The 26,644-nt window shown below is 48.8% G+C and overlaps 2 protein-coding genes across 14 annotated transcripts in view; one reads left to right on the top strand and one right to left on the bottom strand.

Annotated features, from left to right (window-relative positions):
* The window catches only part of LOC135903595 (uncharacterized), a 1,541,440-nt gene that overhangs the window by 699,365 nt on the left and 815,431 nt on the right, over window positions 1-26,644 (bottom strand). The window lies entirely within an intron of this gene.
* LOC139057933 (uncharacterized) lies at window positions 21,010-22,245 on the top strand (the record flags this gene model as incomplete). Its single annotated transcript, XM_070536738.1, has 1 exon — window positions 21,010-22,245. A coding segment is annotated over exon 1 (1,209 nt), but the record flags the coding sequence as incomplete, so codon positions are not given.

Here is a 26,644-nt window from a genome sequence, read left to right as displayed (position 1 = left end):
ATTTAATGTTCGAAAGGTGAACAAACTCCCGTTACAGATTACTCCTCCAGTTTCTTAGGCCTATCCAGCGAGAGAATCTGTCCGTTCGTCACGTAAGACTATATTCGATATAAAGAAATTAAGGTACCAAAAAAAATGTCTAAAGGGAAAACGTTGGTGGTGGTGAGTCTTGGAATCTTCCACCCCACGCTCAGAAGCCGAAGGTCTTGCCCACAAGGCGAAACCACCCCTTTCTTTCTTTATTTCCAAGATGCTAAACACCTACGCTTGCAGGAGCTGAATGTATCAGATTAATGTGTTGTACTGGCGGTACAAAACAAATGTCAAAGCATAACCGTTTAGAAAAATTATATATTGAAAGATTTGGTGATAATGGAATAAAAACCACTCATAGGACAACATGTACACCCGCGTTGGGAGCATTGTAAACGTTTGCAAAATTAGGATTTTGCGGAAGTTTACTGAAAAACATGCCACATCTCCAAGGCGTTTCGGTGGTCGGAAGAAATCCCACTATGCAAAATAGAAGTGAGGCGTGCAGACAGGACACAAGAGTAGAGAAGTGGACAACACGAACGCCGACTATCAACTGAAGGGAGCACTGAGGCAAAAAATGAAAGAAGACACAAAACTCATCTGCGCATGCTGAGGAATAGTAACACCACGTGTCGATCGGGTACACGTGCCGGTCTACGTGAGAGATAACTCCTAAGGCACTTAATCTCTTCCTTATGTAAAGTAATCGAAGGCTGACTTACGCACGCACATCAACCATTATAGATATGCCATGCCTCTACCATCAGACGCGTATCCCCATTCTTACGCCTGTACAATATAGCGCATTCACCTAACTCTGGCTTGCAGTTATAGTCTCGGCAATGCAGCGAAAGATTAGAAGGCGATCCACCGGTTAACGACCTTTTATGCTCCATTAGCCTCTGATAGATTCACCGTCCCGTTTGCCCTACGTAGAACTGGCCACAGCTAAGGAGAATTTTATAAACCACACCCATACGACATTCAGTAAAACTGTTGTTCTTATTGTGCTTCACTGGACAAATATCTGTTCGTTTTTTGCCTTTTACTCGCTCCTTTGTATTCTGTACGGCAACGCATATCTTACCTAGCTTATTGGGAGCAGTGAAAGAAACATTAACATCATATCTACTAGCAACATTTTAAGCCTGTGCGACAGTGAATGAATATACGGAATAGCCACAACTCTTTTTTTTGCTATTAGTGATTTCTGTAATCTCGTCCGTCCTTCTCGAAACCGACTTCTTTAGGCGTTAAGCCAAAGTGGCCACCGCTACACTAGGATAGCCTGCTTATAATAGGCGCCGGACCTGCGCATTAAAACTGGCGCTCATTTTGTGCATGCAAGATCTTGTGAGGGAAGCCTTAAGGCACGACATGGCAATTCCGTTTTTTTGCTAATTTAGTATGCTTGGATTGAAAGTTTAGCAACGGCTTCGATGATCTTGTGGAGTACTGCCAACAAACATGATTTTGTTCGAAGATCAAGGAAATGTCAAGAAACTGAATTACGCGTCGTGAGGAAATTCCTTGGTAAACATTATTCCTCCCCCATAAAGCTTAAATTGCTCACTTACTGAGGTAGCAGCGGAATCTAATTCTTCCATATTGCAGAAAATCATATAATCACCAACGTAACGAAATATCTCGATAACGCTATCACCTAAGGCTTTCTCTAAGCAGTTGTCAACCTTACTCAGGTAAATGTTGCTAAGGATAGGGGCAAACATTGAGCCAATGCAAATGCCTGATTTCTGCAGAAAAACGCCATCTCTCCACCCAATCAGCATCGACTTCAAGTACATTGAAAGAATTTCTAGGAAAACTCCCGTGGAAACACCACATCTGTCAATAAAAGCCGACTCTTGCACTTGTTCTTTAATGCACTCATTTACGGAATTTAGCAACCCGTCATGCGGCAAGGAATAATACAGGTCTTCGATAACCATACTAAAAGCTGTACAATCACCAGGGTTATTCCTTGCCGCATGACGGGTTGCTAAATTCCGTAAATGAGTACATGAGTAAATGAGTCTGTAAATGAGTTTTTCTGAAGGTTGGTGTGCCTCAAGGATCCATCAGGTCTCCCTAACTTTTTAATATGTACGGTCAACAGGAAAAGATTGCGGGATGCGCGAGCGCACGGCAAAGCGACCCTTCTCCGCTTCTAGCGATGGACCCCTGGTGTCGAGACTGACGCCTGCACGCATGCGCGTCCCTTCGAGAATGCAAGCGTGCATGTTTCCGCGCTTCCTCTATCCGAATGTTGCCCGAACGCATTCGAATATGCGAATGTAGCCGCGAGGTAGCCCACATGCGATATGCGCCGTGGCGGCTTCGACGGGTAGAACTTCGTTTATACAACGGAAATCAATTGTCCATTTACGTCTTGCCGGTTTCCTGCTATAGAGCGCGTATTCTGCCATGCTCTTCTGCGGTAGAACGCACCGTTCGTAAAAAGAAAGAAGCAGCGAAGATTGGCCACGAAAAGGTGCAGCCCACAAAAACAAAAAAAACAACTTGTTGCGTTCGCCACCGGGCTGTCCCTATGTGTCAGCGCTCGTGACTCGACAAAAAGCGGCCGCAGTGGCGCCCCAAGTTCACGCTTCTAAACACGTTTCACACAGTTTCACCCATCGAAGCCGCCACAGCGCATATCGCAAGAGGGTTACCTCGCGGCTACATTCGGATATCGCCGGAGCGCAAGGAGGAAGCGCGGAAACATGCACGCTTGCAGTCTCGGAGGGACGCGCATGCGTGCAGCGGTGGGTCTCGACACCAGGGGTCACCGCTAGAAGGGAAGGAGGGTCGCTTTGCCACGCACTCCCGCATCCCGCAATCTTTTGCTGGTGACTGTACATATTAAAAAATTAGGGAGACCTGATGGATCCTTGAGGCACACCAGCCTTCAGAAAAACGCGGGAGCTGCAAATGTTTCAAATAGAAAGAAGCTGGGAACAATCTGTGAGAACACTGTGCAACAACAACACAAAAAAGGGACAACGGAAAACTAAATTCTAGAGTTTTTCTAGCCATTTAGCATGACACACCGTGTCAAACGCTTTTGCGACAGCTATAAAGTGCGCAAGATACAAGATTTTTTTTTTCAAATGAAGAAAACAAATGGTAACTTCTTCCTTCTAATAATGCATGAGTGCACCTTTTACAACAAAACTGTATTGACATCCCAGTAATCCATCTTATGTATAAATAAAGTTCATTATTAAGAATATATGCTTTTCTAGAACTTTTTCTAAACTAGGCGATATGGAAATGTATAAGTTACAAATGTATAAGGAACTGTATAAGTTAAGGACATGTGGATTGCGCTATCCACTTGGAAATTATTCCAATATTCGGATGATACTGTACTTGTAGCCCCACACGCGAATTTTCTTAATGCATTCTAAATGCTTCAGAATGGCGTTGGAAAACTATAGCCCTTTCTACTATTCTAAATGAAGGTTCGTTTGCTTCCATAGTCCGCTCAAGAGAACTTCACTTCCTTACATTATTTGCATACGCCTCGACGTTTCAGTTGTTCTTGTCCTCCAATAATCTTTTCTGATTCCCTAAAGTATTTGTGCATATGGTTTGATTCCGGTCTTCCTTTTTCGAGTCACTAAACTTAGATATGCGCAAAACTCCGTAAAATGGCCTGTTTATTATCACATCAAAGTGATTTTACCTCTGTCTGTCAGGAAATTCTTGGTTCGTTCGTTAGCCTACAGTGTACTCAGGTATGGAATTACAACTTTCGCTCATTTTTATTGTATTTGATATCAGCGCGTAAATATTTTGTTAATGTATGTTACAAAGTGTTATTTGTGACGTATGCAGCCCACAAGATGTGAACCTTTTTGAAATGCTAACATTAGCAAATTTACGATCAATTTTGTTCAAACAGCGGTACTGAAAGATTTCTGGACCAATAAATTTAAAGTCCGCCCTTTGTTTTGCCATCATTTAGGTCATACACCCGCTGTTTCAGTTCCTCACACGCAAACCAGATTTGGTAGATGTACTCGACCCCATTATGCTCTGGACTTATTCAGTGCTCTTCTCCGCGAAATTACTTCTTGCTAATGTATTCGGGACAATCGCAAAAACTCAAAGAAATTACACGTGGAAGGATTATGGGCGTCATATTTTCCTATGTGTGTCACTATACATTGTGTCTTGGGTTTCTACCTGTTTTTCTGCCTTATATTTTATCGTCCACAAACAGCTTTCAGTCTCACTCTTATTTTGCTTATCTTTTTCTTCAGAACAGTCAGTTATTGTGGCTGATTCTTGTTGCTGACTGGCGGGTTTCGCTTGACAAGCCACTGAGACGCCTTAGGCACCCCTGATTTCGGTAATATTATTTGCAAAATTTGTTAATAAAATTATTATCATTATTATTATTAGTAGTAGTAGTATTTTGTTTCATAGCATACCGACCTTGAAAGGAAGGGAAAAAGCGGTACACAACCTGTCTGAAGCATTTGCTTCCTATTTAACAAAGAAAACAAAAAAAAAATCATGGCACACTCTACCACATCACATGGAAGTGCACAGCTCACACTGAAGAATAATAAGATAATACGAGAGTGACGTGGGAGGCATTGCATGCTATCCAGCTCCGCCCTCGAGGATCAGCTCAGGCTGGTCCGGAGGGCAGAAGGGATGGCGAGGGCTAGCGGTACTTTGAAATAGGGGCCCTACCACACGGCGTTAGCCCGTCTTATGGGCAAAGAAGTCCTTTCTACGAATAAAGTTTTGTTCTTCTTCTTCATCATCATCTTCTACTTCTTCTTCTTCATGGCAGTTGGACAAGCCGCAACCTCCTCTTCAGCTGCGTGAACAAACATGCTAGTCTCTACTAGAGCCGAAACTATGACTCCAAAAAAAAAAAACACTATAGTTCTTGGTTAACAGAAACAGAAGTGGAAACAAGCGTATTCTAAAAAAAAAATATCTGCATAATCTGCATTAAAGAATGCATAATCACTATGCAAGAAAAATCAACACTTTTCCGGTGCAATACTACATCTAGAAAGGCCAAGCATGATCGCTGCAGCAAAAGCTGTACGCAAGAGAGAAGTGACTGCCGCAGACAAAAAAAGAAAAAAAAAGGAATGACTACTGCAGAAAAAAATTCCAGGCCATTCACAATTTTCCGATTTTCCTCCCTTTCGTCGACTGTAAATTGTAATGTGCTACGTGACAACACATTAAGACAGGAGCAACCTGAAAGTGCATTCCTTAATAGCCACCTAAAAGAAAAAAAGAAAGTAAACAATCTCGCAAGAGCGGCCGTGCTCGAGAAAGTATTTTTGAGAGCCGTACATACCGGCTGCGAAAGGGTAAAACGTTCACGAAAGAAACTTAAATATTTATGTTGCTTTCGTGCACGTTTCACAGGCTAACCCTTCTAAGGCTCTTCTTTATATAAATAAAGAAGAGAATTAGAAGGAACAAGTAATGCGATATTCTAACCTGAGACGCGATAACGGCTTTACCGGAAATCGATTATGCAACGCCAGCGAAATTGCTCGGTGGTCGCCCGTCGTGCTCTTCTCAGCACGTGCGATCAATTCCTTCGTTGTACGCTGACAACCCCGATTCCGTTCAATTAGCTGACCATGATGCAGAGAAAATTATGTCGGTGAAACCGCAACGAGGCAGAAAAAAAAAAAACGCGACACCTCGAGCACAGCGTGGGGCACGTCGAAGCTCCTTCCGTAAGTGCTTTCCATTTCCTTTACAAATTAGCGACAATTAATTGCGCCGTAAGTGATCCTCCCTGGAAGTTGCTATTGCCGCAGGGGCCTATGATACTTTCATACTTTATAAACCCTAGCTTTGTTTGTTAGGCGGCATCTGCAGTTTTATTAATGCGATCGGTACCGCGCAGCTTTAATTACGCTAATGACGACGCGATTAGACGCCAAATACACAAGAGGAAGCTCATTACCCCAAAAGGCGTTACACCTTGAAATGCATAGAGGACCTACCCCGCCACGTTTACTCCAGCTGTTAGAAATTTTACAAAAGAGATTAAAGGCACCTGTGTTGTTTTTTTGTGTACCACAATTCGCACTATAGTTTTCTATTTGGCGCAAGTTGTAAAAATCTTCCCCTGTCTCTCTTTTCGAAAATTTGCATAATTTCTCGAGAATAAGACCAAAGTTTTCTCCATTTTCAGAAAGGAAAATGAACTGTTATTACGAAGCTACCCGAACATTTCCCAGCACGTGCGTTTTGAGAGTTAACTGAAAAAGTTAACGAAAACACAAGATATATGTGTTCCAGACCACAACTGAGCCTAGAACCACTTTAAATAATAATTCCGAAAAACCTGTTCACCATTTACACAGCCAACAGCAGTAACTCACTCCGCACAGGCCTTTTTTGAAAATGGCAAGATTTATTGCAAGTATATTTGTAGGCAAAATAAAGTTGCAACAAGTGCTGTTACGATAACTAATAATTATTCTTAGATACCCTGGCTAGTCACTAAACCTTCTGCTGTCCAATTAAAGAAGACTATAGTTAAGCAAAAAAAAAACAACTGCCCACCCTGTATATGCAATGTCTCATGACTTGGAGCGTACCGGAATCTTGGCAAAACGCTAACATAATCCTAATCCATAAGAAAGGGGACGCCAAAGACTTGAAAATTTATAGACCGATCAGCTTACTGTCTGTTGCATACAACGTATTTACTAAGGTAATCGCAGATGGAATAAGGAACACCTTAGACTTCTGTCAAGCAAAGGACTAGTCAGGATTCCGTAAAGGCTACTCAACAATAGACCATTTTCACGCTATCAATCAGGTGATAGAGAAATGTGCGGAATATAACCAACCATTATATATAGCTTTCATTGATTACGAGAAAGCGTTTGATTCTGTCTAAACCTCAGCAGTCATGGATGCATTGCGGAATCAGGGTGTAGACGAGCCGTATGTAAAAATACTGAAAGACATATATAGCGGCTCCGCAGCCAGTGTAGACCTCCACAAAGAAAGCAACAAAATTCCAATAAAGAAAGGCGTTAGGCAGGGAGATACGATCTCTCCAATGCTATTCACACCGTCTTTACAAAAGGAATTCAGAGACCTGGATTGGGAAGAATTGGGGATAACAGTTAATGGAGAGTACCTCCGTAACTTGCGATTTGCTGATGATATTGCCTTGCTTAGTAACTCAGGGGACCAACTGCAATGCATGCTCACTGACCTGGAGAGGCAAAGCCGAAGGGAGGGTCTAAAAATTAATCTGCAGAAAACTGAAGTAATTTTTAACAGTCACAAAAGAGAACAGCTGTTTACGATAGGTAGTGAGGCACTGGAAATGGTAAGGGAATGTATCTACTTAGGACAGGTAGTGAATGCGGATCCGTATCATGAGACTGAAATAATCAAAAGAATAAGAATGGGCTGGGGTGCGTCTGGCAGGCATTCTCAGATCATGAACAGCAGGTTGCCATTATCCCTCAAGAGAAAAGTACAGAACAGCTGTGTCTTACCAGTACTCACGTACGGGGCAGAAACCTGGAGACTTACGAAAAGGGTTCTACTAAAATTGTGGACGACGCAACGAGCTATGGAAAGAAGAATGATAGGTGTAACGTTAAGAGATAAGAAAAGGGCAGATTGGATGAGGGAAAAAACGTGAGCTAATGATATCCTAGTTGAAATCAAGAAAAAGAAATGGGCATGGGCAGGACATGTAATGAGGAGGGAAGATATGCGATGATCATTAAGGGTAACGGACTGCATTCCAAGGGAAGGGAAGCGTAGCAGAGGGCGGCAGAAAGTTAGGTGGGCGGATGAGATTAAGAAGTTTGCAGGGACAACCTGGCCACAATTAGTACATGACCGGGGTAGTTGGAGAAGTATGGGAGAGGCCTTCGCCCTGCAGTAGGCGTAACCAGGCTGATGATGATGATGATGATAGTTAAGCAATCGCAAATAGATTAGGAATGTATTGAATAGACTTCAGGCTAGTTCTGGGGCTTTGCAGGAAAAGTTTACTGGGCACACGGTTGGGCAAGCTTTACGCCAACCACATTAAAGACGTTGCTAAGGCGGATGCAGAAATCAGCTGATGTGTTCAAAAAAAGAACAATGTGCAATATATATATATATATATATATATATATATATGGACATGACTATATTTGGCAGAACCATAATTCAGCGGGTATGCGCCAGTGGGGACGACGCTGAAGTAGCGCGGGTTTTTAGGTGAAGCAGGGGAAAACGAAGAAGATGTTGTGGTTGTTCCTTTGGACACAGATTATATTTGTGCAAACATTACTTGACCCACTAAATGTACAAATTCGTGATGTGCTTCCTAATAATACGCATTCAAATAACCCAGAGATCAGGTTCGACGACATTTTCCCGAACCACGCGAAACTACTCCCTTACGGCATCTTAAACGCCATGTTGCAAGACCACCTAAGCACCCTAGAAACAAACACCATCATTGCAACAGATGCCTCACAGTGCGAGGAAAAAGCTGGCATTGGAATATTTTGTCCTGCGCTCGACTGGTCTTTTTCTTTAAGATTGCCTGATTTTGTGCCTATTTTTCTGGCCGAGTTGTTAGCAGTAATCCTAGCTTTACGTAAATTAGACCCAATGATTACAACGGCTGCTATTCTTACTGACTCCGTTTCTGTATGCTCTTGCCTTACCGCTACTAATGAGTCACCCATGCTAAAACTCTTCCACTTACTAGTTCCTTCCCATGTGCTATGTATTCATTTGATTTGGGTGCCTGGTCATAAAGGTTTGTTTTTTAATGAAACTGCCGATTCACTGGCACATGCATCACTAGCCGGCCCTGCTCTTCTTATTCTACCAGTGACAGCACAGATCACGGCGGCAAGATTTCGGATGAGATCAATTAGATCAGCCTTATCAAACCCACATTTGACAGCTTCTCCAGAGTATAAACACCTGGCATTTCCCTGGCATAGCGATTCGTGTTATACAAAGATGCTTGAGGTCTGCCTCACCAAATTACGCTGCCGCATTCCTTCCTTAATTTCTATTTACACAGGTCGGGTTTGGTTCCCTCTCCCCTTTGTTCTTTTTGTGAGGAGGAGGAGACGATACAGCACTTTCTTCTATCATGTCGCCGCTTTGCTGCGTTAAGAAAAAGATTGCTGGAGATGCCGTTTAGAAGAATTGGCCTGGACTTGATAGAACCTGCAATTCTTTCGCTCAGGGCGTCCACTTTGGGTTTCAGCCACAGGGATGCATGCTTCACTGTCCAAACATTCCTTACAGAATCTAAACGAATGCCCTGCTAAATTCTATTTTTTATTATTGCTTTTAAAATAATTATTTCTCATTCAACAGCACCTTCCTGATTTTATTTTAGCCGGTTATTCAACCCTATTCAATGCTATTCCCATAGATATTAGGAAATTTATGCTATATATTATTTTGGAATAGTCCATCCATTTCTTGGCCAATCCCCCATCGTGGGTAGGAGCCACACGTGCCACAGGCTACAACAACAGCAACAACAACAACGACTGATAAAGTGCGTTTCTTGGCGGTGCTTGTACGCATACTCGTCGATCCCACGTCGTTACACTGGTGGAGGTGCGGGGTATTCTTCAAGTTTGGCACCCCTTCGCGGAGCCGACGATCGAGCCCGGAATCACCACCGCGCATCGAAACACCGGTCCACCGGTTCAGTCGTCGCCTGCTAGGCTTAGCGCCCGAGTCCAGTCCCCTGCAAGAAACTTCGAGAAATCGTTTGCCTCCTACAAATAACATGGCCACCGCAGCTCCATCGCAAGTGACACTACAGAATCCTATGGTCCCGGAGAGCTTTCATGGTGATGCCTTTGAAGACGTCCAAGATTGGCTAGACCAGTTCGAGCGCGTCGCCCAGTATAACCATAAGACCAGCTCGGCGGACAAACTCTCGAGTGTCTATTTCTATTTGAAGGACAATGCTCGCACGTGGTACGTAAACCGGGAGAGGAGCTTTGCCACGTGGGACGACTTCCGCGCACAGCTGCTGGATACCTTTTCAAGCACCGACAGGAGGGAAAACGCGCAGCGTCTCCTTGAAATCCGCGTTCAAAAGCCCAATGAGAGTGTTACTATGTTCTCGGAAGACATGGCTCGTCTTTTCCGTAGGGCAGACGCAGACATGCCAGAGGAAAGAAAGCTGCGATATCTCCTGCGAGGAGTGAAGGAGCAACTGTTTGCCGGCCTTGTGAGAAATCCACCGACAACAGTGGCACAGTTCACAAAAGAGGCTACAGCCATTGAACGGGCCCTGCATCAACGATACCACCAGCATGACATGAGCAACTCGACGGCGAACACTTCCGTACTGGCTGCGAGTAACGACATGTCTCTGCGTGAAGTTATCCGAGAGGTGGTGGGAGAAGAGCTTCGGCAGCTCGGCTTTGTGGTTGCACCTACGGAACCGACGCCAGCGTTATCTTTTGTTGCTGATGTTGTCCAGGAGGAAGTCCGGCAAGCTTTTTCAGCGCCAGACTGTGGCAACGTTCCGCGGCGCCTCACTTATGCGGAAGCTGTTCGCCGTCCACTCAACGCAACTTCAACGCCGTCGACACCCATAACTACAACACCACCTACGCCACAAGTAGTGGAGGATCTTGCGTACGGTAGTCGTCAGCGGCCTCATCTCCGGGGGTCGCTGAATTCAGTATTCCCGACCCGCTGGGCTACGCGAGCGGCGTCTCAGAACGCCGCGAGTAAAGGCTTGGCTTGGTGATTGGGGCCTGTAACGAGCAGCAGACGACGAACGGGGCTCCAACCATCACAGATCAACATTGCGACGATTCGCGACGAAACTCTCTATTTCTGGCGGCCGCTCACCAGGTCGTGGACGAGCTGCATTCAGCAAGAACGCAAGGAGCCCCACATGACGATAAGGACATATTCTGTAGATGTGTCCGGATTCACCACGACGAAAACAAAGAGGCTTGCAGTCTGTGGTGCGCCAGACGTCGCTCTTCCTAGTCTTTGCTTCGGCGATGCGCGGTGGGCTCTGAGGCGGCCTGAAGCTTCCGTCCATTTGTTGAGTGGGGTGTACCATGCTGCACGCACTTGAGGGTGGCGGACGGCGTACTGCTTCAGCGCAACTCATTTCGGCGAGCGGTGCCTGCTGTGGTGTCTTGTACTGTTCAGGAATATGGATGGCCTGTCAGACCTCGGCGCGCACCATTTCCGTAATTGAAAGTTGTCCCACAGGGGCAGTGGTCGTCTGCATCTTCTGAAGTTTCTCCTTGGCGACAGCCCTCATGAGTTCTCGCAAGGCGCCAACGTCGTTACCGAGGGTAACGGCAGAGAGCTCCCTTGAAATCATGGCGTCGCGGTTGTTTTGCCTGGCCCGCTGTTGAAGGGCCTTTTCCATAGTAGTGGCTTTGTCATGCAACTCTGCAAGTGTCGTCGGCGGATTTTGAATGAGGCCAGCAAAGATTTCCTCTTTGACGCCGCGCATGAGATGGCGCACCTTCTTTGTTTCAGTCATAGAAGGGTCCGCACGTCTGAAAAGCCGATTCATGTCTTCTACATACGCCGTCACTCGCTCATTCCGCCCTTGAATTCTTGCCTTCAACGCTGACTCCGCCCTCTCCTTCCTGTCCGCCCTGGCGAAGGCATTGAAGAACTGCCTACGAAATTCTTGCCATGACGTCATTGTCACCTCGTGGTACTCAAACCATGCTTTCGCGGAATCCTCAAGAGCGAAGTGCACGTAGCGTAGCTTATGCTCGTGGTTCCAGTCGTTGAGGTTGGCAACCCGGTCAAAATTGTCAAGCCAGTCATCGGCGTCCTCTGAAGCACCTCCGTGGAACAGATTCGGTGTCCGGATGTGATTGACGACAACGTGTGATGCTACAGGAGTGGCAGTAGGTGGTTGGTTCGTCATTCTAGTCAGTTCGGGTAGCATACCGTGCTGTGGCTGGAGTCCCTGGAGACGTCGGCTGGCACGTACGTGCACAGTAGTAAGCTCGGCTGAACTATTCGCCGGGCTTAGGTCAAGCGTATGTTCCAGAGATCTTAGCATCGACCGTACGCTGCACGTCCACCAGAAAGGTCACCCAGCTATTACAACTAAAACAGTTTACCACCGAGAGATTGGCAAAAAAGCGTTGCCTTTAGCGATGGCTGGTCCTTGAAGAGCGCGCGCGCAACCACGAACTTCTTCGTCCTCCCCTTAAGAGTCCCGTGTCACCACGTGCAGAATTATTTCGCGTGAATATTTCCGGCTCTTTATCAAGAATTTTGGACAGCTTGCCTATCCCATCACGTCTCTCCTTCACAAAGACACATCTCACTTGTGGACTGCTGACTGCGAGTCGACGTTTCAACAGCTGAAAGTATTTGTTGACTTCTTGACCGGCTCTGGAGCATTTTTATCCGCAGGTGTAAAGTGACCTGCATACTAACGCCAGTGGTGTGGGTGTTGGCGCTGTGCTTATTCAACTCTGCGGTGGCCGTCAGCACGTGATTTCCAACGCTAGTAGGACACATACAAAAGCAGGGAAAAATTACATCGTTAGTAAACAACCAAGTCTAGCAGTCGTCTTCGCCATTCAGAAGATCCCTCCGTATGTACACGGCCGCGTATTCACGATTGTGATTGACCATGGTTCACCCTTTTGGCTTATTGGGCTCAGTGAGCTGTATTGCCGCTTGGCCCGCTGGGGTTTTCCCCTTTAGGAGTACATTGAAGCTCACGATGATGACTTGTATGACTACCTACTTTCCATCTCTTCCGATTTCCAGAGCTGATTACCTTCAAGAGTGAACAACGTTGCGACCCTACCTTGAAATCTCTACAAGCAGCTGCACGTGAGGCAGCACGAACAATACAAATTACTCGGCCGATGGCCCTTCACAGCCTCTAATTGTGGCCCAAAACCCGCGCCTTGCTGTCCTTCGTTCCATGCATTTCGATATCATGTACGGGTATCTTGGCTTTGGACGCACTACACCGACTTCACCAGAGATTTTTTCTGGCCGAAGCTCTGGAAAACAACGAAACGGTACGTCGCCAGCTGTACTGCTTGCCAGCGCCACAAGCAAACGACGACGGCTCGAGAAGGCTATGTGTAACCAGTTAGGCCACCAACGTTAGCCTTTGAAAAAGTCGGCGTTGACTTGCTCGGCCCACTCCCAAAGACGTCAACTGGCTACCGCTACAACTCGCTACACGGAAACGGTGACCCTTCCATCTGCTACTGCAGCAGATGTCTCTTCATTTTTGTTGCATCACGTCATACTCAGTCACAGTGCTGCCCGGGTTTTCGTCAGTGACTGTGGACGGCAATTCACGAACTGACGTCGTTGAATAACTTTATCGGGTTTGTGGTTATGCGTATTGTCATTCCAATCCTTACCATCCGCAAACCAATGGCCTCACGGAGTGGACGAATCGAGCCCTTACGATCATTTTGTCAATGTATCATTGGGCCCTTCGCATAAGGAGCCGCTAATAAAGCACTTCCGACTGCTATTAATAAATTGATTTGATCAGTTCGCACGGTAGCGCACTCCTTAGAGGGCACGCAACAATTCACGGCGTATATCCGAAATTCGCCGTCTGGCCCGTCATTCAAGAGAGGGAGATTCTCAGTGGCACATATCTCGTTAATTAAGTTGGTGTTAGACATTCATTGAGGAGTGGCACACAGCTCTCGCACATACAAAGTGGCGCCAGTACTTATAATATGGGTTCATTGAAGACCATCCCAGGCTGAGTGATACGTAACCACTTTCAAGGTAATCATATTGGCGTCAACTATCTTTAATCAGCTTTTACCTAGCGTGTCAAGCATCTGCAGTAACCTACGTCGGCGTGAAAGAAGTTCGTTGAGTGGCACAAGTACTCATTGCCACATCCTTTCATACAGTGACTACCGTTCGACCGATGGTTGCTATCGAACCCTCTTTTTCCTCAAGCTCAGCAGCCCGTTCGACCAAAGACTGCCCACTGACATTGGTCGTCTGAAAAGTAGTTATACATACATACATACATACATACATACATACATACATACATACATACATACATACATACATACATACATACATACATACATACATACATACATACATACATACATACATACATACATACATACATACATACATACATACATACATACATACATACATACATACATACATACATACATACATAGCCTCCGGAAAATACGTGAACTACCTGAGAATTGTGAGCACACTATACCCCGCAAAAGCTACGCGCTTCATCTTGCGTGTGACGTAACCTAGAACCAAGCCATATGAAATAATGCGAGCGGCACAATATGCATCACTGCCCAAGAAATTGCTCTTGACAGTGCAGCTGCCTCTTAATGCCGTCTTACGGTGGTAACGTGAAAACAGAAGGGATAAAAAGACGCTAACCACGCAAAGTGCTCGCGCCTTTTGTGTATGTGTGCCTCACATATGAGGTCGTGCTAAACCGGCAAAAGCGCCCCCCTACGACCGCCGTGGCGGTCGACCCTTCACCCGGTGCTCTTACGCTCGACCATCGCCAGTTGTTGACAGTTACGATCCCGTACTGCGTTCGCCTTATGCAGAACAAGCCCCATGCATTCCACTCTAAGCGAACGTGTTCTCGGGCGCAACTGTGAACATCCCACAGAGGCCAAACGCACCGGCTCAAGCCCTGTGTAGCCCTGTATAAGATCTAACTACAGTTAACCTCATTGCGGAGTGCAGAACTTCCGGTTATCCGCAGTCTCCCTTGATCTTTACAGGTTCAACCTGGGTTGCACAACCTCACCTGTGCTGCATACCTATACATGCATGCATACGCCCAGCACATCCCATTACCAAACTGAGCGAGTATATTAACTCCCTCAATCGTGATTCTGGTTCCAGTATTTGGCTGTTGCAGCAATATGTACTATGTGAGGAGCGTGCGCTTGATTTTTTTTGTCGCTAATGAGCATGAAGCACCGAAAGAATTACAATAAACAGGACTAGGCAATCTCGCAGAATCACAACAAAATTTCCAGAGAAACAGTTTCTTTGGAGCAGTTGCATTAAAGAGTTTCAGTCAGTTGTTCATAATTGATTTACGTACTTAAAAGTGTTCGCCATGAAAACACTTCTTCGTAACTTAGGCGGCATACATAAAATGCAGTGGACCACTTAACTTAAGGAATCTTGAAACCGGAAATATTTTAAAGTATGTTATGCTATTTTGGGCAATTGAAACTTTTATTTCAACTGCTCTAAACAAACAGGAGCACATCAAAACTGTATTTAGCCATTTTTCCTACGCATGCGTGAGTACCTGTGGCTGTGAGAAAGAAATTTGTTTTCGCCCAGATATTATGTCACCCGCCGTGGTTGTTTAGTAGATATGGTGTTGCATCGAGTCCCGACCACGGTGGTCGCATTCTGATGGGGGGAAAATCCGTAAACGACCGTGTACTCCGAGTTATGTGCAAGTTAATGAACCCCAGGTAGTCTAAATTTCAGGAGAACTCCACTACGGCGTGCCTCGTAATCAGAAAGTGGTTTCGGCACGTAATGATCTATAATTTCTTTGTCTAGGTATGACGTGGGAGAACGTTTGTTCCGTTCATCCCTTGAGCCATGCTGGGTGGCCTCACAGAAACACAGGACAGTAGATGCTCTCACGCGCAGACGCTCTGTCTTCAGTAGATCTGAGGACAGTAGATGCTCGGACGTCACACCAGAGTTCTTTTCCACAAGTTGTCTCTAGACCCACCGCGATGGCTTAGCGGTTATGGCGTTACGCTGCTAAGCACGAGGTAACGGGATGAAATCCTTCCTGCGGTTGCCACATTTTAGAGCACAGCTCTTTGGCGTCCGTTCCTGGGTTTTGCGTCGTCGTCGGCGTTGTCGTCGGCCTCGTAACCAGCTCCGCCCCCCTTTCATCCCCCCAGCGCTAGCAGCGACCGACTGATACCGCTGGATGCCGCTGACGCCGCTAGAGAGTCAAGATAACGTGACTGCATAGAACACCGTCGCCGCCATGCAGAAAGAGGAGGAAAGGGCCCCCCCCCCCCCCCCCCCCCCCTGTTCTTGTGTGGCGGATAGGGTGCTCTTCAGTTGCCGACGCGCCGGTTATTTCACGTAGGCCCCGGCATGTCGACGAATACGTGACCACCTTCCCACGGCTAGACCTGGTTCTTAGCGCTGCGGAAGCGAGGGTATCATATTGTTTGTGTCGGCATCGGCGGCGTTGTCCCTGAAACCAACTCCGCAGCTGGGGTTGACTCACTATCGGCGTCAGCGGCATCAGTCAGTCGCTGCTATCTCTTCCCTCCTCCCTTTATCGTGTTGTCCGCTTGCTGCGCGCGCTTCTGCCCCCATCGTTTGCCGCTGGGTGTACACGCCGCCCCCCTCCCCCCTCTTCCTGCGAGTCTCCGGTTGTCAAAGCGCCGGCTCGAACTTAATTCCTTTCTTCGCTCCTCCTCCAATGCAACCCCTGTGCGGTGGCAATCAGAGAGCCAGATCGGTGGCGGCGGATCTGTATATGTGCACCGCCCGAGCCGAAATTGCCGCTGCCGTTCGCCCTGTGCGGTGCCAATCAGAGAGCCAGATCGGTGGCGGCGGATCTGTATATGTGCACGGCCCGAGCCGAAATTGCCGCTGCCGTTCGCCACTGCGAAATTATCTGCCAGTTCTTTCTGAGCCATGAGCGAGACAACCGATGGAAGTCCTCCGTCTGCTGCTGCTGCTGCTGCTGCTAAACGAGCTGCCAGAGCAGAGGCCCAGCGCCATCGCCGTCAGAATCCAGAGGTGCGTGCCGCCGAAGCAGAAGCTTACCGCCGCCGCCGTCGAGATGATCCAGGAGTACGCGTCGCCGAAGCAGAGGCTAAGCGCCGCCGCCGAGAAGACCCTGCCGTTCGCGCCGCCGAAGCGGAGGCTCATCGCCGCCGTCGAGAGCAACCAGCAGTAAGCGAGGCTGAAGCAGAAGCTCATCGCCGCCGCCGAGAAGACCCTGCAGTTCGCGACGCCGAAGCGGAGGCTCATCGCCGCCGTCGAGAGCAACCAGCAGTAAGCGAGGCTGAAGCAGAAGCTCATCGCCGCCACCGAGAAGACCCTGCCGTTCGCACCGCCGAAGCGGAGGCTCATCGCCGCCGTCGAGAGCAACCAGCAGTAAGCGAGGCTGAAGCAGAAGCTCATCGCCGTCGCAGAGAAGACTCTACCGTTCGCGCGGCCGAGGCCGAGGCCAAACGCAAACAAAGGCTCGCAAACAGTCAGGGTGCAAGAAATGCTTTCCTGCGACAGTTTACAGACAATCCGTTTGGAAGTTTGTGTTCAGTGTGTGATCGGCTCTGGTTCCAAAATGACGTGAAACCGCTTCCGGATACGTGCCGTGAGAATCTCCGGTGTGCGTTTCCCAACTCGGACTTGTGTCAATTCATACTGTGTTCTTCATGCATGCAATCTGTGCGGAAAGGTGACATTCCTCATTTTTCGACAACAAACGGTTACAAATATCCCTTGAGGCCAGCGCACCTTCCACAACTTAATGCGGTGAGTGTAAGACTCGTATCTCCGCGATTCCCATTCATGCAAGTGCGACGACTGATGCACGGCGGAGGCCAATATGGCATTAAGGGTCCAGTTGTGAACGTTTGCGTTGACGTGAACGAGATGGTTACATCGTTGCCCCGTGCCATCGAACAAGACCGCGCTCTCAATGTGCATCTGAAGCGGCGTATTCTCGCGAAGACGACCTACTTGGCGGGGGCAGTGAGAAAATGTGATTTGCTGCCGTGGCTCAAGGTGCTTTGCTATAGCACACTATACAAGCACTACAACATCAAGTGCGACTTTGCCCGTTTGGGTGATATCACTGAAGTGGACAAGCAGGACGAAATTGAGTCGCTCCCGGAATGCGCGGACCTCAACGATCCCATCCAGGCGGCCACAGCCATGACGTTGGCTCAGCACACCTTGATATGGGATGAAGACAAGTTTCTTGTCATTGCTCCCGGTGAGGGAAAGAAGCCCCTGAGCATTCTTTACGATGAACATGCGGAGGAGCTCTCATTCCCACAGATTTACCTCGGTGAACCACGCCGAGTGGACGCCAGTACCAAACCAACCGTCTTCACGCACGCCATGAGCGAGATCCGCAGGTCTGATCGTCGAGGTGCCACCCCACAACACGTACTGTACATGGCCATGAAAGTGTTTAGGCACCGAGTAGCCAGCGACATGTCTGTGGCCTTCCGCAACGTCAGAGCGGTGGAAACCCTAACGAAACAACAGCTACTCGACAAGGACTTCGTTCAGGAAGCGGTAGAACATCACATGGCTTTTATGCATGGCATACCCAATACCGTGCAGTACTGGGCCAGGCGCAAGAAAGACCTCTTTGCCATGATCCGCCAACTGGATAAGCCTACGGCGTTCCTCACACTGTCTGCCTCGGAATTGCACTGGCCCGAGCTGTTAGTGTTGCTTCAGCGACTTCGCCTACAACCTGATGAGACTGCAGTTGCCGTAGAGGAAATGAACAGCATTTATCGTGCCCAGCTAGTAAATGACGATCCCGTAGTCTGTGCCATCTACTTCGACCGCCTGGTGCGCATCATTCTAAACATACTCCAGAATACCCGGATATCCCCCTTCAGACCATACGTAGTGGTCGACTACTTTGAACGCATCGAATTTCAACATCGCGGGTCGGCACACGCGCACATTCTTCTCTGGCTTGATAATGCCCCCGATGAGGAACTCTCCATGCACATGCCCCGAACTCTGGAAATGGCCACTACTCTGCTTTCGCTGGACACCACGTACTTGAAGCGGGAGCGCACGCAGGTGCACCAACACACCCACACCTGCTACAAGCGCAACAGCACCAAGTGCCGCTTTAACGTCCCCTTCATGCCCATTGATGAACCCATGGTCGTAGTGCCTTTCCCGAGTGTGGAGAGTGAGGCGCAGAAGAAACACATCGAGATGCTCCAAATCAAGTACCAAGCCATGCACCAGGCTTTGGAAACGACCAACTATGATTCACTACAGCAGTTCTGGGAACATCACGGCATCACGGACAGGGAGCAGTACATTTCGGTTCTCCGAGCAGGTACACCTCGTCCCACCGTCATGCTACCCCGTACCGTGCAGCAAAAGCGGGTTAATTACTTTAACCCATGGGTGGCGTCCGTTCTAGATTCAAACATGGATCTTCAGATCGTGCTCGACACGTACGCGTGTGCTGCCTACGAGGTAGAGTATGTAAATAAGGCCAATCGAGGTATGTCCAATCTGAACCGTGCGGTGCAAGAAATTGTCAAGGATAAGGGGGACATGGATTACACGCAGGCACTGAGACACTTGGGCGTGAAGATGCTCAATGCGATCGAGCTCTCAGCACAGGAGGCCGCCTGGTGTTTGCTCAAGCAGGACATGTCGCAGGCTAGTCGCAAAATTGTCTTTGTAAACACTGCCTGGCCTGAGGAAAGGACGCGCATCCGGAAGTCTAACGCTCAAATGGAGGAGGAACGCTTGGACGAATCTAGCACGGACGTTTGGAAAAGGACTATGATCGAGCGCTACGAAGACCGCGCGCCTGAATTGGAAGCCGTCACTCTGGCACAGTTCGCTACAGACTACAACATCTACACCTACAAGAAGAGAGTTCAGCGAGTGATACTTCGCTACCGCGGTTACTCCATCGACGATTCAGTTAACTTCAAGAGAGAACATGTCCTACTCTTCTTTCCGTTTCGTAAGGAGGTGGACATCTCAGACCAAAATTGTTTCGAGCGGCTATACGAGGAAAACACTGACGTCATTCGGGAGCACAAATCACGCTATCAGAGTGATGTAAATATTGAAGACCTCCGTGCGGTTTGTAATTCCCTGATACGACCCAATAACGAGGAACGGGAGACGGCTTCTGAGATTTCCGATGTGACCGTGCACCCGGCAGCCATGGAGAACGACGACTCTGATCTCCTAGACATTGGTGCAGTCGAGTCCAATGCCCCGTTTAAACAATGCCCCGCCGTGTGCACGCGCCAAGACGTCATGAGCAGAGATCAGTACCTGGACACCATGCGGAAGACAAATGATGAGCAGTACGAGATCGTCCGAGAAGTCCTACACCGACTGACAACTCCGAACTCTCCACCACTGCAAATATTCTTCACGGGAGTGGCTGGATGCGGCAAAACATTTGTACTGCGCCTGATCATGGACCTCTACAACAGGTACTGTAACCCTGCTGGCCCATACAATGTAAACGCATATGTGGCTTGCGCTACAACAGGAAAGGCGGCGGTGGCACTAGGCGGAGTAACTGTGCACGCAGCGTTCAAGCTTAGCCTCAAGACAGACAGTGGACTCAGGGACAACGAGTTGAACACCTTCCGCTATGCTTTCAGGAATGTCAGATGCGTGATTATCGACGAAGTTAGCATGATGTCTGCTGATATACTTCACAGAATCGACTCGCGGCTCCGCTCCATCACCTGCAAATATCTGCAGCCCTTCGGAGGGTTGGATGTCATTCTCTGTGGGGACCTGCGTCAGCTTCCCCCTGTTCGTGCAGCTGAGGTGTTCAAGCGCGTCAAAACAGACGACGTGTTTAACACAGAAATCGCGTGGCACCATCTCGCCTACTTTGCACTCATTAAAGTGGTACGACAAAACAATCTCAGGTTCTCCACGTTGCTTTCCAAAATTGGAGATGGTGTCGAATTAGACCCCGAGGAAATCTCACTTATCGAGAGTCGGTTCGTTCCACAGCAGGAAGCAGAAGCTTCTTGCCCGGGTGGCATACGCTTGTTCTACTCCAACAAGGAATCTGATTACTACAACACAACAAAGGCCATAGTAGCACAGGGTAATGCTGTACCATGCACGGCACAGGATACAATCGTTGGGTGTAGGTCTATGCAAGAGCAAACAGAGGCCATGCGTAAGGTCGAAACGTTACCCAAGGCCGAAATAGGAAATTTGCCAGCAAATATAATGCTGTGCATTGGCAAGCCTTACATGATCACCCTCAACGTGGATGTTTCCGATGGCCTTGTTAATGGATCGGTGGGAACACTGAAATTCATCGAAAACGACACCCATGGGAAACCGCTACGCATATGGTTGCAGTTCGGGGAGCTTGGCTCCAAACTTGCGATCGGAACCGTAGCGGCCGCAAAATCACACCAGTTACGCAAGCTCAACAGAAACATTCAACCGAACTGGATACCGATTGAAAGGCGTGCCGTCACCTGCGTTATCGATAAGAAGACGAATGTATCGGTAAGAAGATGCCAGCTTCCCGTTGTGCAGGCGAGCGCCATTACCATTCATAAATCCCAGGGTGGCACATATGATGAAGTCGTGTACTCCTACGCCAAGAATCATCCACAGAAGTTGGTATACGTGGCACTGAGTCGCGCTACAGACATCAACAGACTCTACCTGACCAATGTTGACAACGACTTCACATTCTACCACGGAAAAGCCAATCCGGACAGAAAGCTAGCCGATGAACTTCGTCGGTTGCAGTCCCACAAACTTGACACCATCACCGCCAAGTGCCTCGCCATGACTGAACAGCCGCACTACTTGTTGATCTCCGCTCTTAACGTACGCTCCCTTGCCGCACATGCCAAGGACGTACACCACGATCACATTCTGTGCCATTCCTCTGCACTTTGCTTTGCTGAAACCTGGATGGATCCCGAAGAGCCTCTCGAAATCATAGATTTCCTATACTGCTGTGGTGCTCGCAGAGACCACAACAGAGCGGCGGGAGTCGCTATCTACTTGCGCACAGGTCTCTCTGCAATACCAGTCGAAATGTTTGGCACGTCACATGAAGTTGGCGAACTGTGCGCCGCAAAGTTGCCCAACGGCTTGCTTGTAGTAGCTGCCTACTTCGCCCTTACCGCACTCACGAAAGGCGTCGTGCACTTCCTGCAACTCGCATTAACCGTCCATCGATCCACACCGATGTTAGTAGTGGGGGCCTTTATTGTTGACATAAAGACAAACAGCAATTTCCTAACACTTATGCGGGAGAACATCCCGTTCCTCTCGCTCGTAACGCGTCCCACGGCTGTGACAACCTCGCGAGGCACTTGTATAGATCTCGTCTTTGAGAATCAAGCATTGGTGTACCAAGTCGAACATATATCAGTCTATTTCTCCGACCACAAAGCTTCCTTCATGACTGTCAAGAACTGTTAGTGGAGTCTTTGTTAAAAGAATACGTGTGAAAAATAAAAAAAAAATTCTGTGATAGCGCATACATGTGTTGCTCGATTTCTTTACCTCAATCTATCGAAAAGGTGAAACAGCTTATTTGCTGCGCTCAAATTTCGCATTAGAAAGTAACGTAATCGTCGGTAATTTTTTATATGAACGAATTGAAAAACGCCCCTGTTCCGTCCATTGCGGGCACGTTGGCGATCCCCTGGTGGTCAAAATAAATACGGATTACCTGCTCCCCTATGATGTCGTTTATAATCATATCGTGGTTCTCGCACGTAAAACCCCAGAATTGATTGACACTATCCGAGAATATCGTGTTTTTTCTCTGTGCGATCTTCGTGACACTGCCAAAAACCTAGCGCGTCACGTGAAGATATTAGCTAGTCGGGCAAAAAACATCTTGTGGTAATAGAAGGGAATCTCTTTATTTTTCGAAAAGAAATCAGGATAGCTTAGTACGTACACATAATAATAAAGAGAGGTACAACAAAGAAGAAGAAGAATGTGCTTGCTGCGATGAAGGTAGGAATATGACACAACACATATATTAGACTTTGACTATATACGCTAGGCAGGCGGTTTAGGCTTCGCTGGCCTGCTTGAACTCTTTGGGTTCAGCGATAGCAGTTGAAAAATAAAAATGTCGGCGAAATACATTAGCAAGAGGGGATGGGAAATTTGGTGGCGGAAATGTAGGACGACGACAAACAATGGAGGCATTCAAACACAGTTCCGCTGGCGGCCTTGGTGAAGCCGCCAGCGGAACATCGAACCATCTGTGATTACGCAAGTGAGCATTGACCTAAGATGATGACCGCTATGTGTGTAGAGGTGGATGGCATCAAAATTTCACCGGACCAGTGCTCAAGCTCGCAAGGCTGGAAAGCTGCCGGTAAGAGAGTGAGGCACAAAGGCATGGCCAAGATAGACCTAAATCCCGTACTTCAAACGAGCCAAGATGGCGCCAAGGCCACGGCTGATGTCAACAGCCGGAGCAACAACCTCGGTGGTGGCGCCACTGATAGCGATACATGTCACTCAAGGGCGAAACGTATAAACAAGGGCAAATTGTTGAAAGGCGCGCGCATGCCAAACTTGCCACGCGGCGACATAAAAATCGTGTTGCGACCGTGAGGCGGGCTCCACGCGAGCGACGTGACTTGCGTTGAACTAAATCGTGCACTCACGGTGCGGCACAGATCCCCGCCAATGCAGCAAGTGAAGACGTCGTGTGCCCCAACCTGCAGCAAAATATCGTAGTGGTGAGCACCTCCAAGAGAGAGCATGCCGACCGATACGCTGCAGTAGGAAGGATCGACATACGCGGCACGGCGCACGAAATAAGTACCTACGAAACGCCCCCCCCCCCCCTCCCCCCCCATGGCACGGTGAAGGGCATCATGAGAAAATCCCGCTCAAAGATACAGCCCAGGAGCTTCAGGACAATGTTGTGCACAGGATAACCCAAAGGCCCTACAGGCAAATCGAATCGGTAAGGCCCGATCAGTCGTCATTGCTTTCGAAGGGCACAAAGTACCCAATTACTTGAGATGCGGTAACCTACTCGCGGAGTGCACATTGCACAGAAAACAAATCGACGTATGGAATGCGTGCGGGGAAGTGGGCCACGGAATGGACGTGTGCCCGGATCCTTCGAACACGATCTGCCGAGGGTGCTGAATCTAAAACCCCGCCGGATACCACAAATTTGTCTCGAAGTGTGGCCTGTGCGGAGGCAAACGACTGACCACTGACAAGGCCTGCAAAGCCCGCTTCGAGACGCCCTACGTTGTCCGCCGGCGACGCTGGGAATGGCGCTTAGCAGAGGAAGAAGACGCCGGAAGAAGAAATCGAGACAGGAGAAGTCCTGCAGGCGGAACCCACCATAGCGCCTCGAAACAACGGGGCCGGTCACACGCGCCAGGCCGCTGCAGCAATAACAGTGGCGGCGGAAACGGCCGCCGGAGTCGCTCCCGATCGAAGATACCATCCGGTGGAGCGCGAGCGGCGGCGGCAACCGCCGCTCGCGCTCCCGGACCAGTTTGAGATCGAGGGCCAGTTCAAGGTACCAGAGCAAGTCAACCGGACGCCGAGGCATTGCCGAGTAAAAGTTGGGCTGGACCAACAGGTCTCCCGTCGCTCGAACCAACGACACCGAGTTCCCACCGCTCACCCCCTCCCAACCCCCTAACTCGCAAGCCAATCAGCAGAAGGACAGTAGCGAAGTGTTAGAACTTAAGAGGATTATAGAGCACCAAAACGCTGAGATCCAGGAGCAGAACGTCCAAATACGGGCGCTTATGAATAAGATCGATGCGTTGGCGAATAACAGCAGCTCGTGAAATGCTAGCCCCCAAAACAACAGCACGGCGGGAAACAACGCCGCAGGCTTGCGCAGGTTGCCGCGGAGGGACCCCCCTTCGAACCGCCTAGAGCGGGCGGCAGGAGAGGCTGGGGTTACGCAACGGGCATCAAGTAATCAAGAGGCGATGGACGCCGAAATGAGCCCACCAGCGGAGAGGAAGCGGCGACCGCAGTGACTGCGACCACGGCAATGAAACAGATCCCGCGAGAAGGAGAGCTGATGGCCATTACGGCCGCAATTTCGCAAACTAATGGAAGGCTAGGCCAAATGGACGCCCGACTCGAGGCTGTCGAGAGTCAGCCTCAGATGTGATCGGTGAAGCACAAGCGCCTAGCACCAAAAGTAGCCTCAACATCGGTGAGGAACCGCTTCGCGTCCCTCACAAAAGAGCGGTCCGAAAAAAAGGCGCGATCGCGAAAAGGCGCAATCGACTCGAGACGTCCGGAAAGGATGATGCAGAAGCCAAGTAAGAAGCACAAGAAGAAAAATGGGGGGGGGGGGAGGATACCACTGTAATTTACCAATAGAACTGCCGCGAGATCCTCAACAAAGAAGCGGAACTATTATTACACATTTATGGGCAAGAAAACAAGCCCGATGTAATTACTTTACAAGAAACAAACGGGAAACCAAGACTCCCGGCTCCCGGGGTATACGTCACTTACACGGTATCCACGGAGAACAGAACGGCGGTGCTCGACCGCAGCAACCTGGCGGCAACTCAATACGTCACTGCGCAGGGTGGGTGCGAGCACACGCTGGTCGAAATTCATGCGAGAGAAATTGCCACCTCGGGCAATTTATTTGTAATGAGCGCGTACTGCCGGCCGTCACAACGGCAGTACGAATTTGACCGCATGGTGAGCTAGGCGAAAGGGTTATCGGGGACCAGACCGCTCCTGATCCTCGGCGACTTTAACGCCCCTCACACAATTGTGGGGCTATTAGTTTCAGTCTAAGAAAGGAAAAGCATTGGCCAAAGCAATGCAGGATCCCGAGATTTCCCTCCTGAAGGATCCGGAGGTAACCACCAGGTAACACCACGCCAGACCTGTCGTGGTTATCAGGCACGCTGGACGTCTCCTGGAAAAGCGAAGAAGTGGACTTGAGGTCTGACTACAGCGTGATCGGCATCACGATCCGAGGCACCCGATATCGGGCTGTGCTGGAGATGGCGCGGATCACGGATTGGGAGAAGATGAGAAAGTTTATCCAAGAACAAGAAGCGGCGTCGGAGGAAGAATCGGGACAAGCTGAAACACAAAGGACCTACACGGAATGGGCGAGGGACCGGAAGAAGGCCCTCGATAAATTTACCAAAGAAATCGCAACGACGTCGCCGACACCGTACGTGGATGCCAGACTGACCCACATGTGGGTGGTCCGACACTTGTTAACGCGACGGTGGAAACGTCAGAAACACAACAAAAAGCTGGCCAAGCCAATAGCAGTCTTGAACAAACAGATCACTGAGCACGCGGCCCAACTATGTAAGGAAAATTGGCTGAAGACCTGCTACGGCCAACAGGGCAAGCTCTCGACGCGGAAGACGTCGTGTTTCTTGAGGCATCTGATCGAGCAGCTCAGTAGCAAAACTGCGACCGATCGCAACCTTACCCAAAGTATTGAACACGTACAAAGGAGACGGCCGCAGGCTCCTGGAAGACCTGAAGGCTAAGTACTTAAAGGCAGAGAAGGGCCTGTCCCCGGAGCGCGAGATGTACGAAGGACCCGACAACGAAGAAGTGGACCGGCCGTTTACAATGACGGAACTGTGGTCAGCGATAGAAGACAGTAACAAGAGAAGTGCGCCAGGCAGGGACGCCATAACTTACAAATTACTCGGTAACATGAGCGGTACAGCGGCCAGCGGCCTCCTAGAGCACGTTAATGAAGCCTGGGAAAGCTCGCAGTTGCTGAAGGAATGGATGGACGCCGAGGTCCTCTTCATTCCAAAGCCCGGCAAGGCCCTCACGAGGGACAACATGCGGCCTATCT

The sequence above is a fragment of the Dermacentor albipictus genome, chromosome 1 (genome assembly GCF_038994185.2).
Source record: "Dermacentor albipictus isolate Rhodes 1998 colony chromosome 1, USDA_Dalb.pri_finalv2, whole genome shotgun sequence".
In the NCBI taxonomy this organism is placed as follows: Eukaryota; Metazoa; Arthropoda; class Arachnida; order Ixodida; family Ixodidae; genus Dermacentor; species Dermacentor albipictus.
The sequence above is the reverse complement of the archived record's forward strand: the minus strand, read 5'-3'. Positions and strand labels throughout refer to the sequence as shown.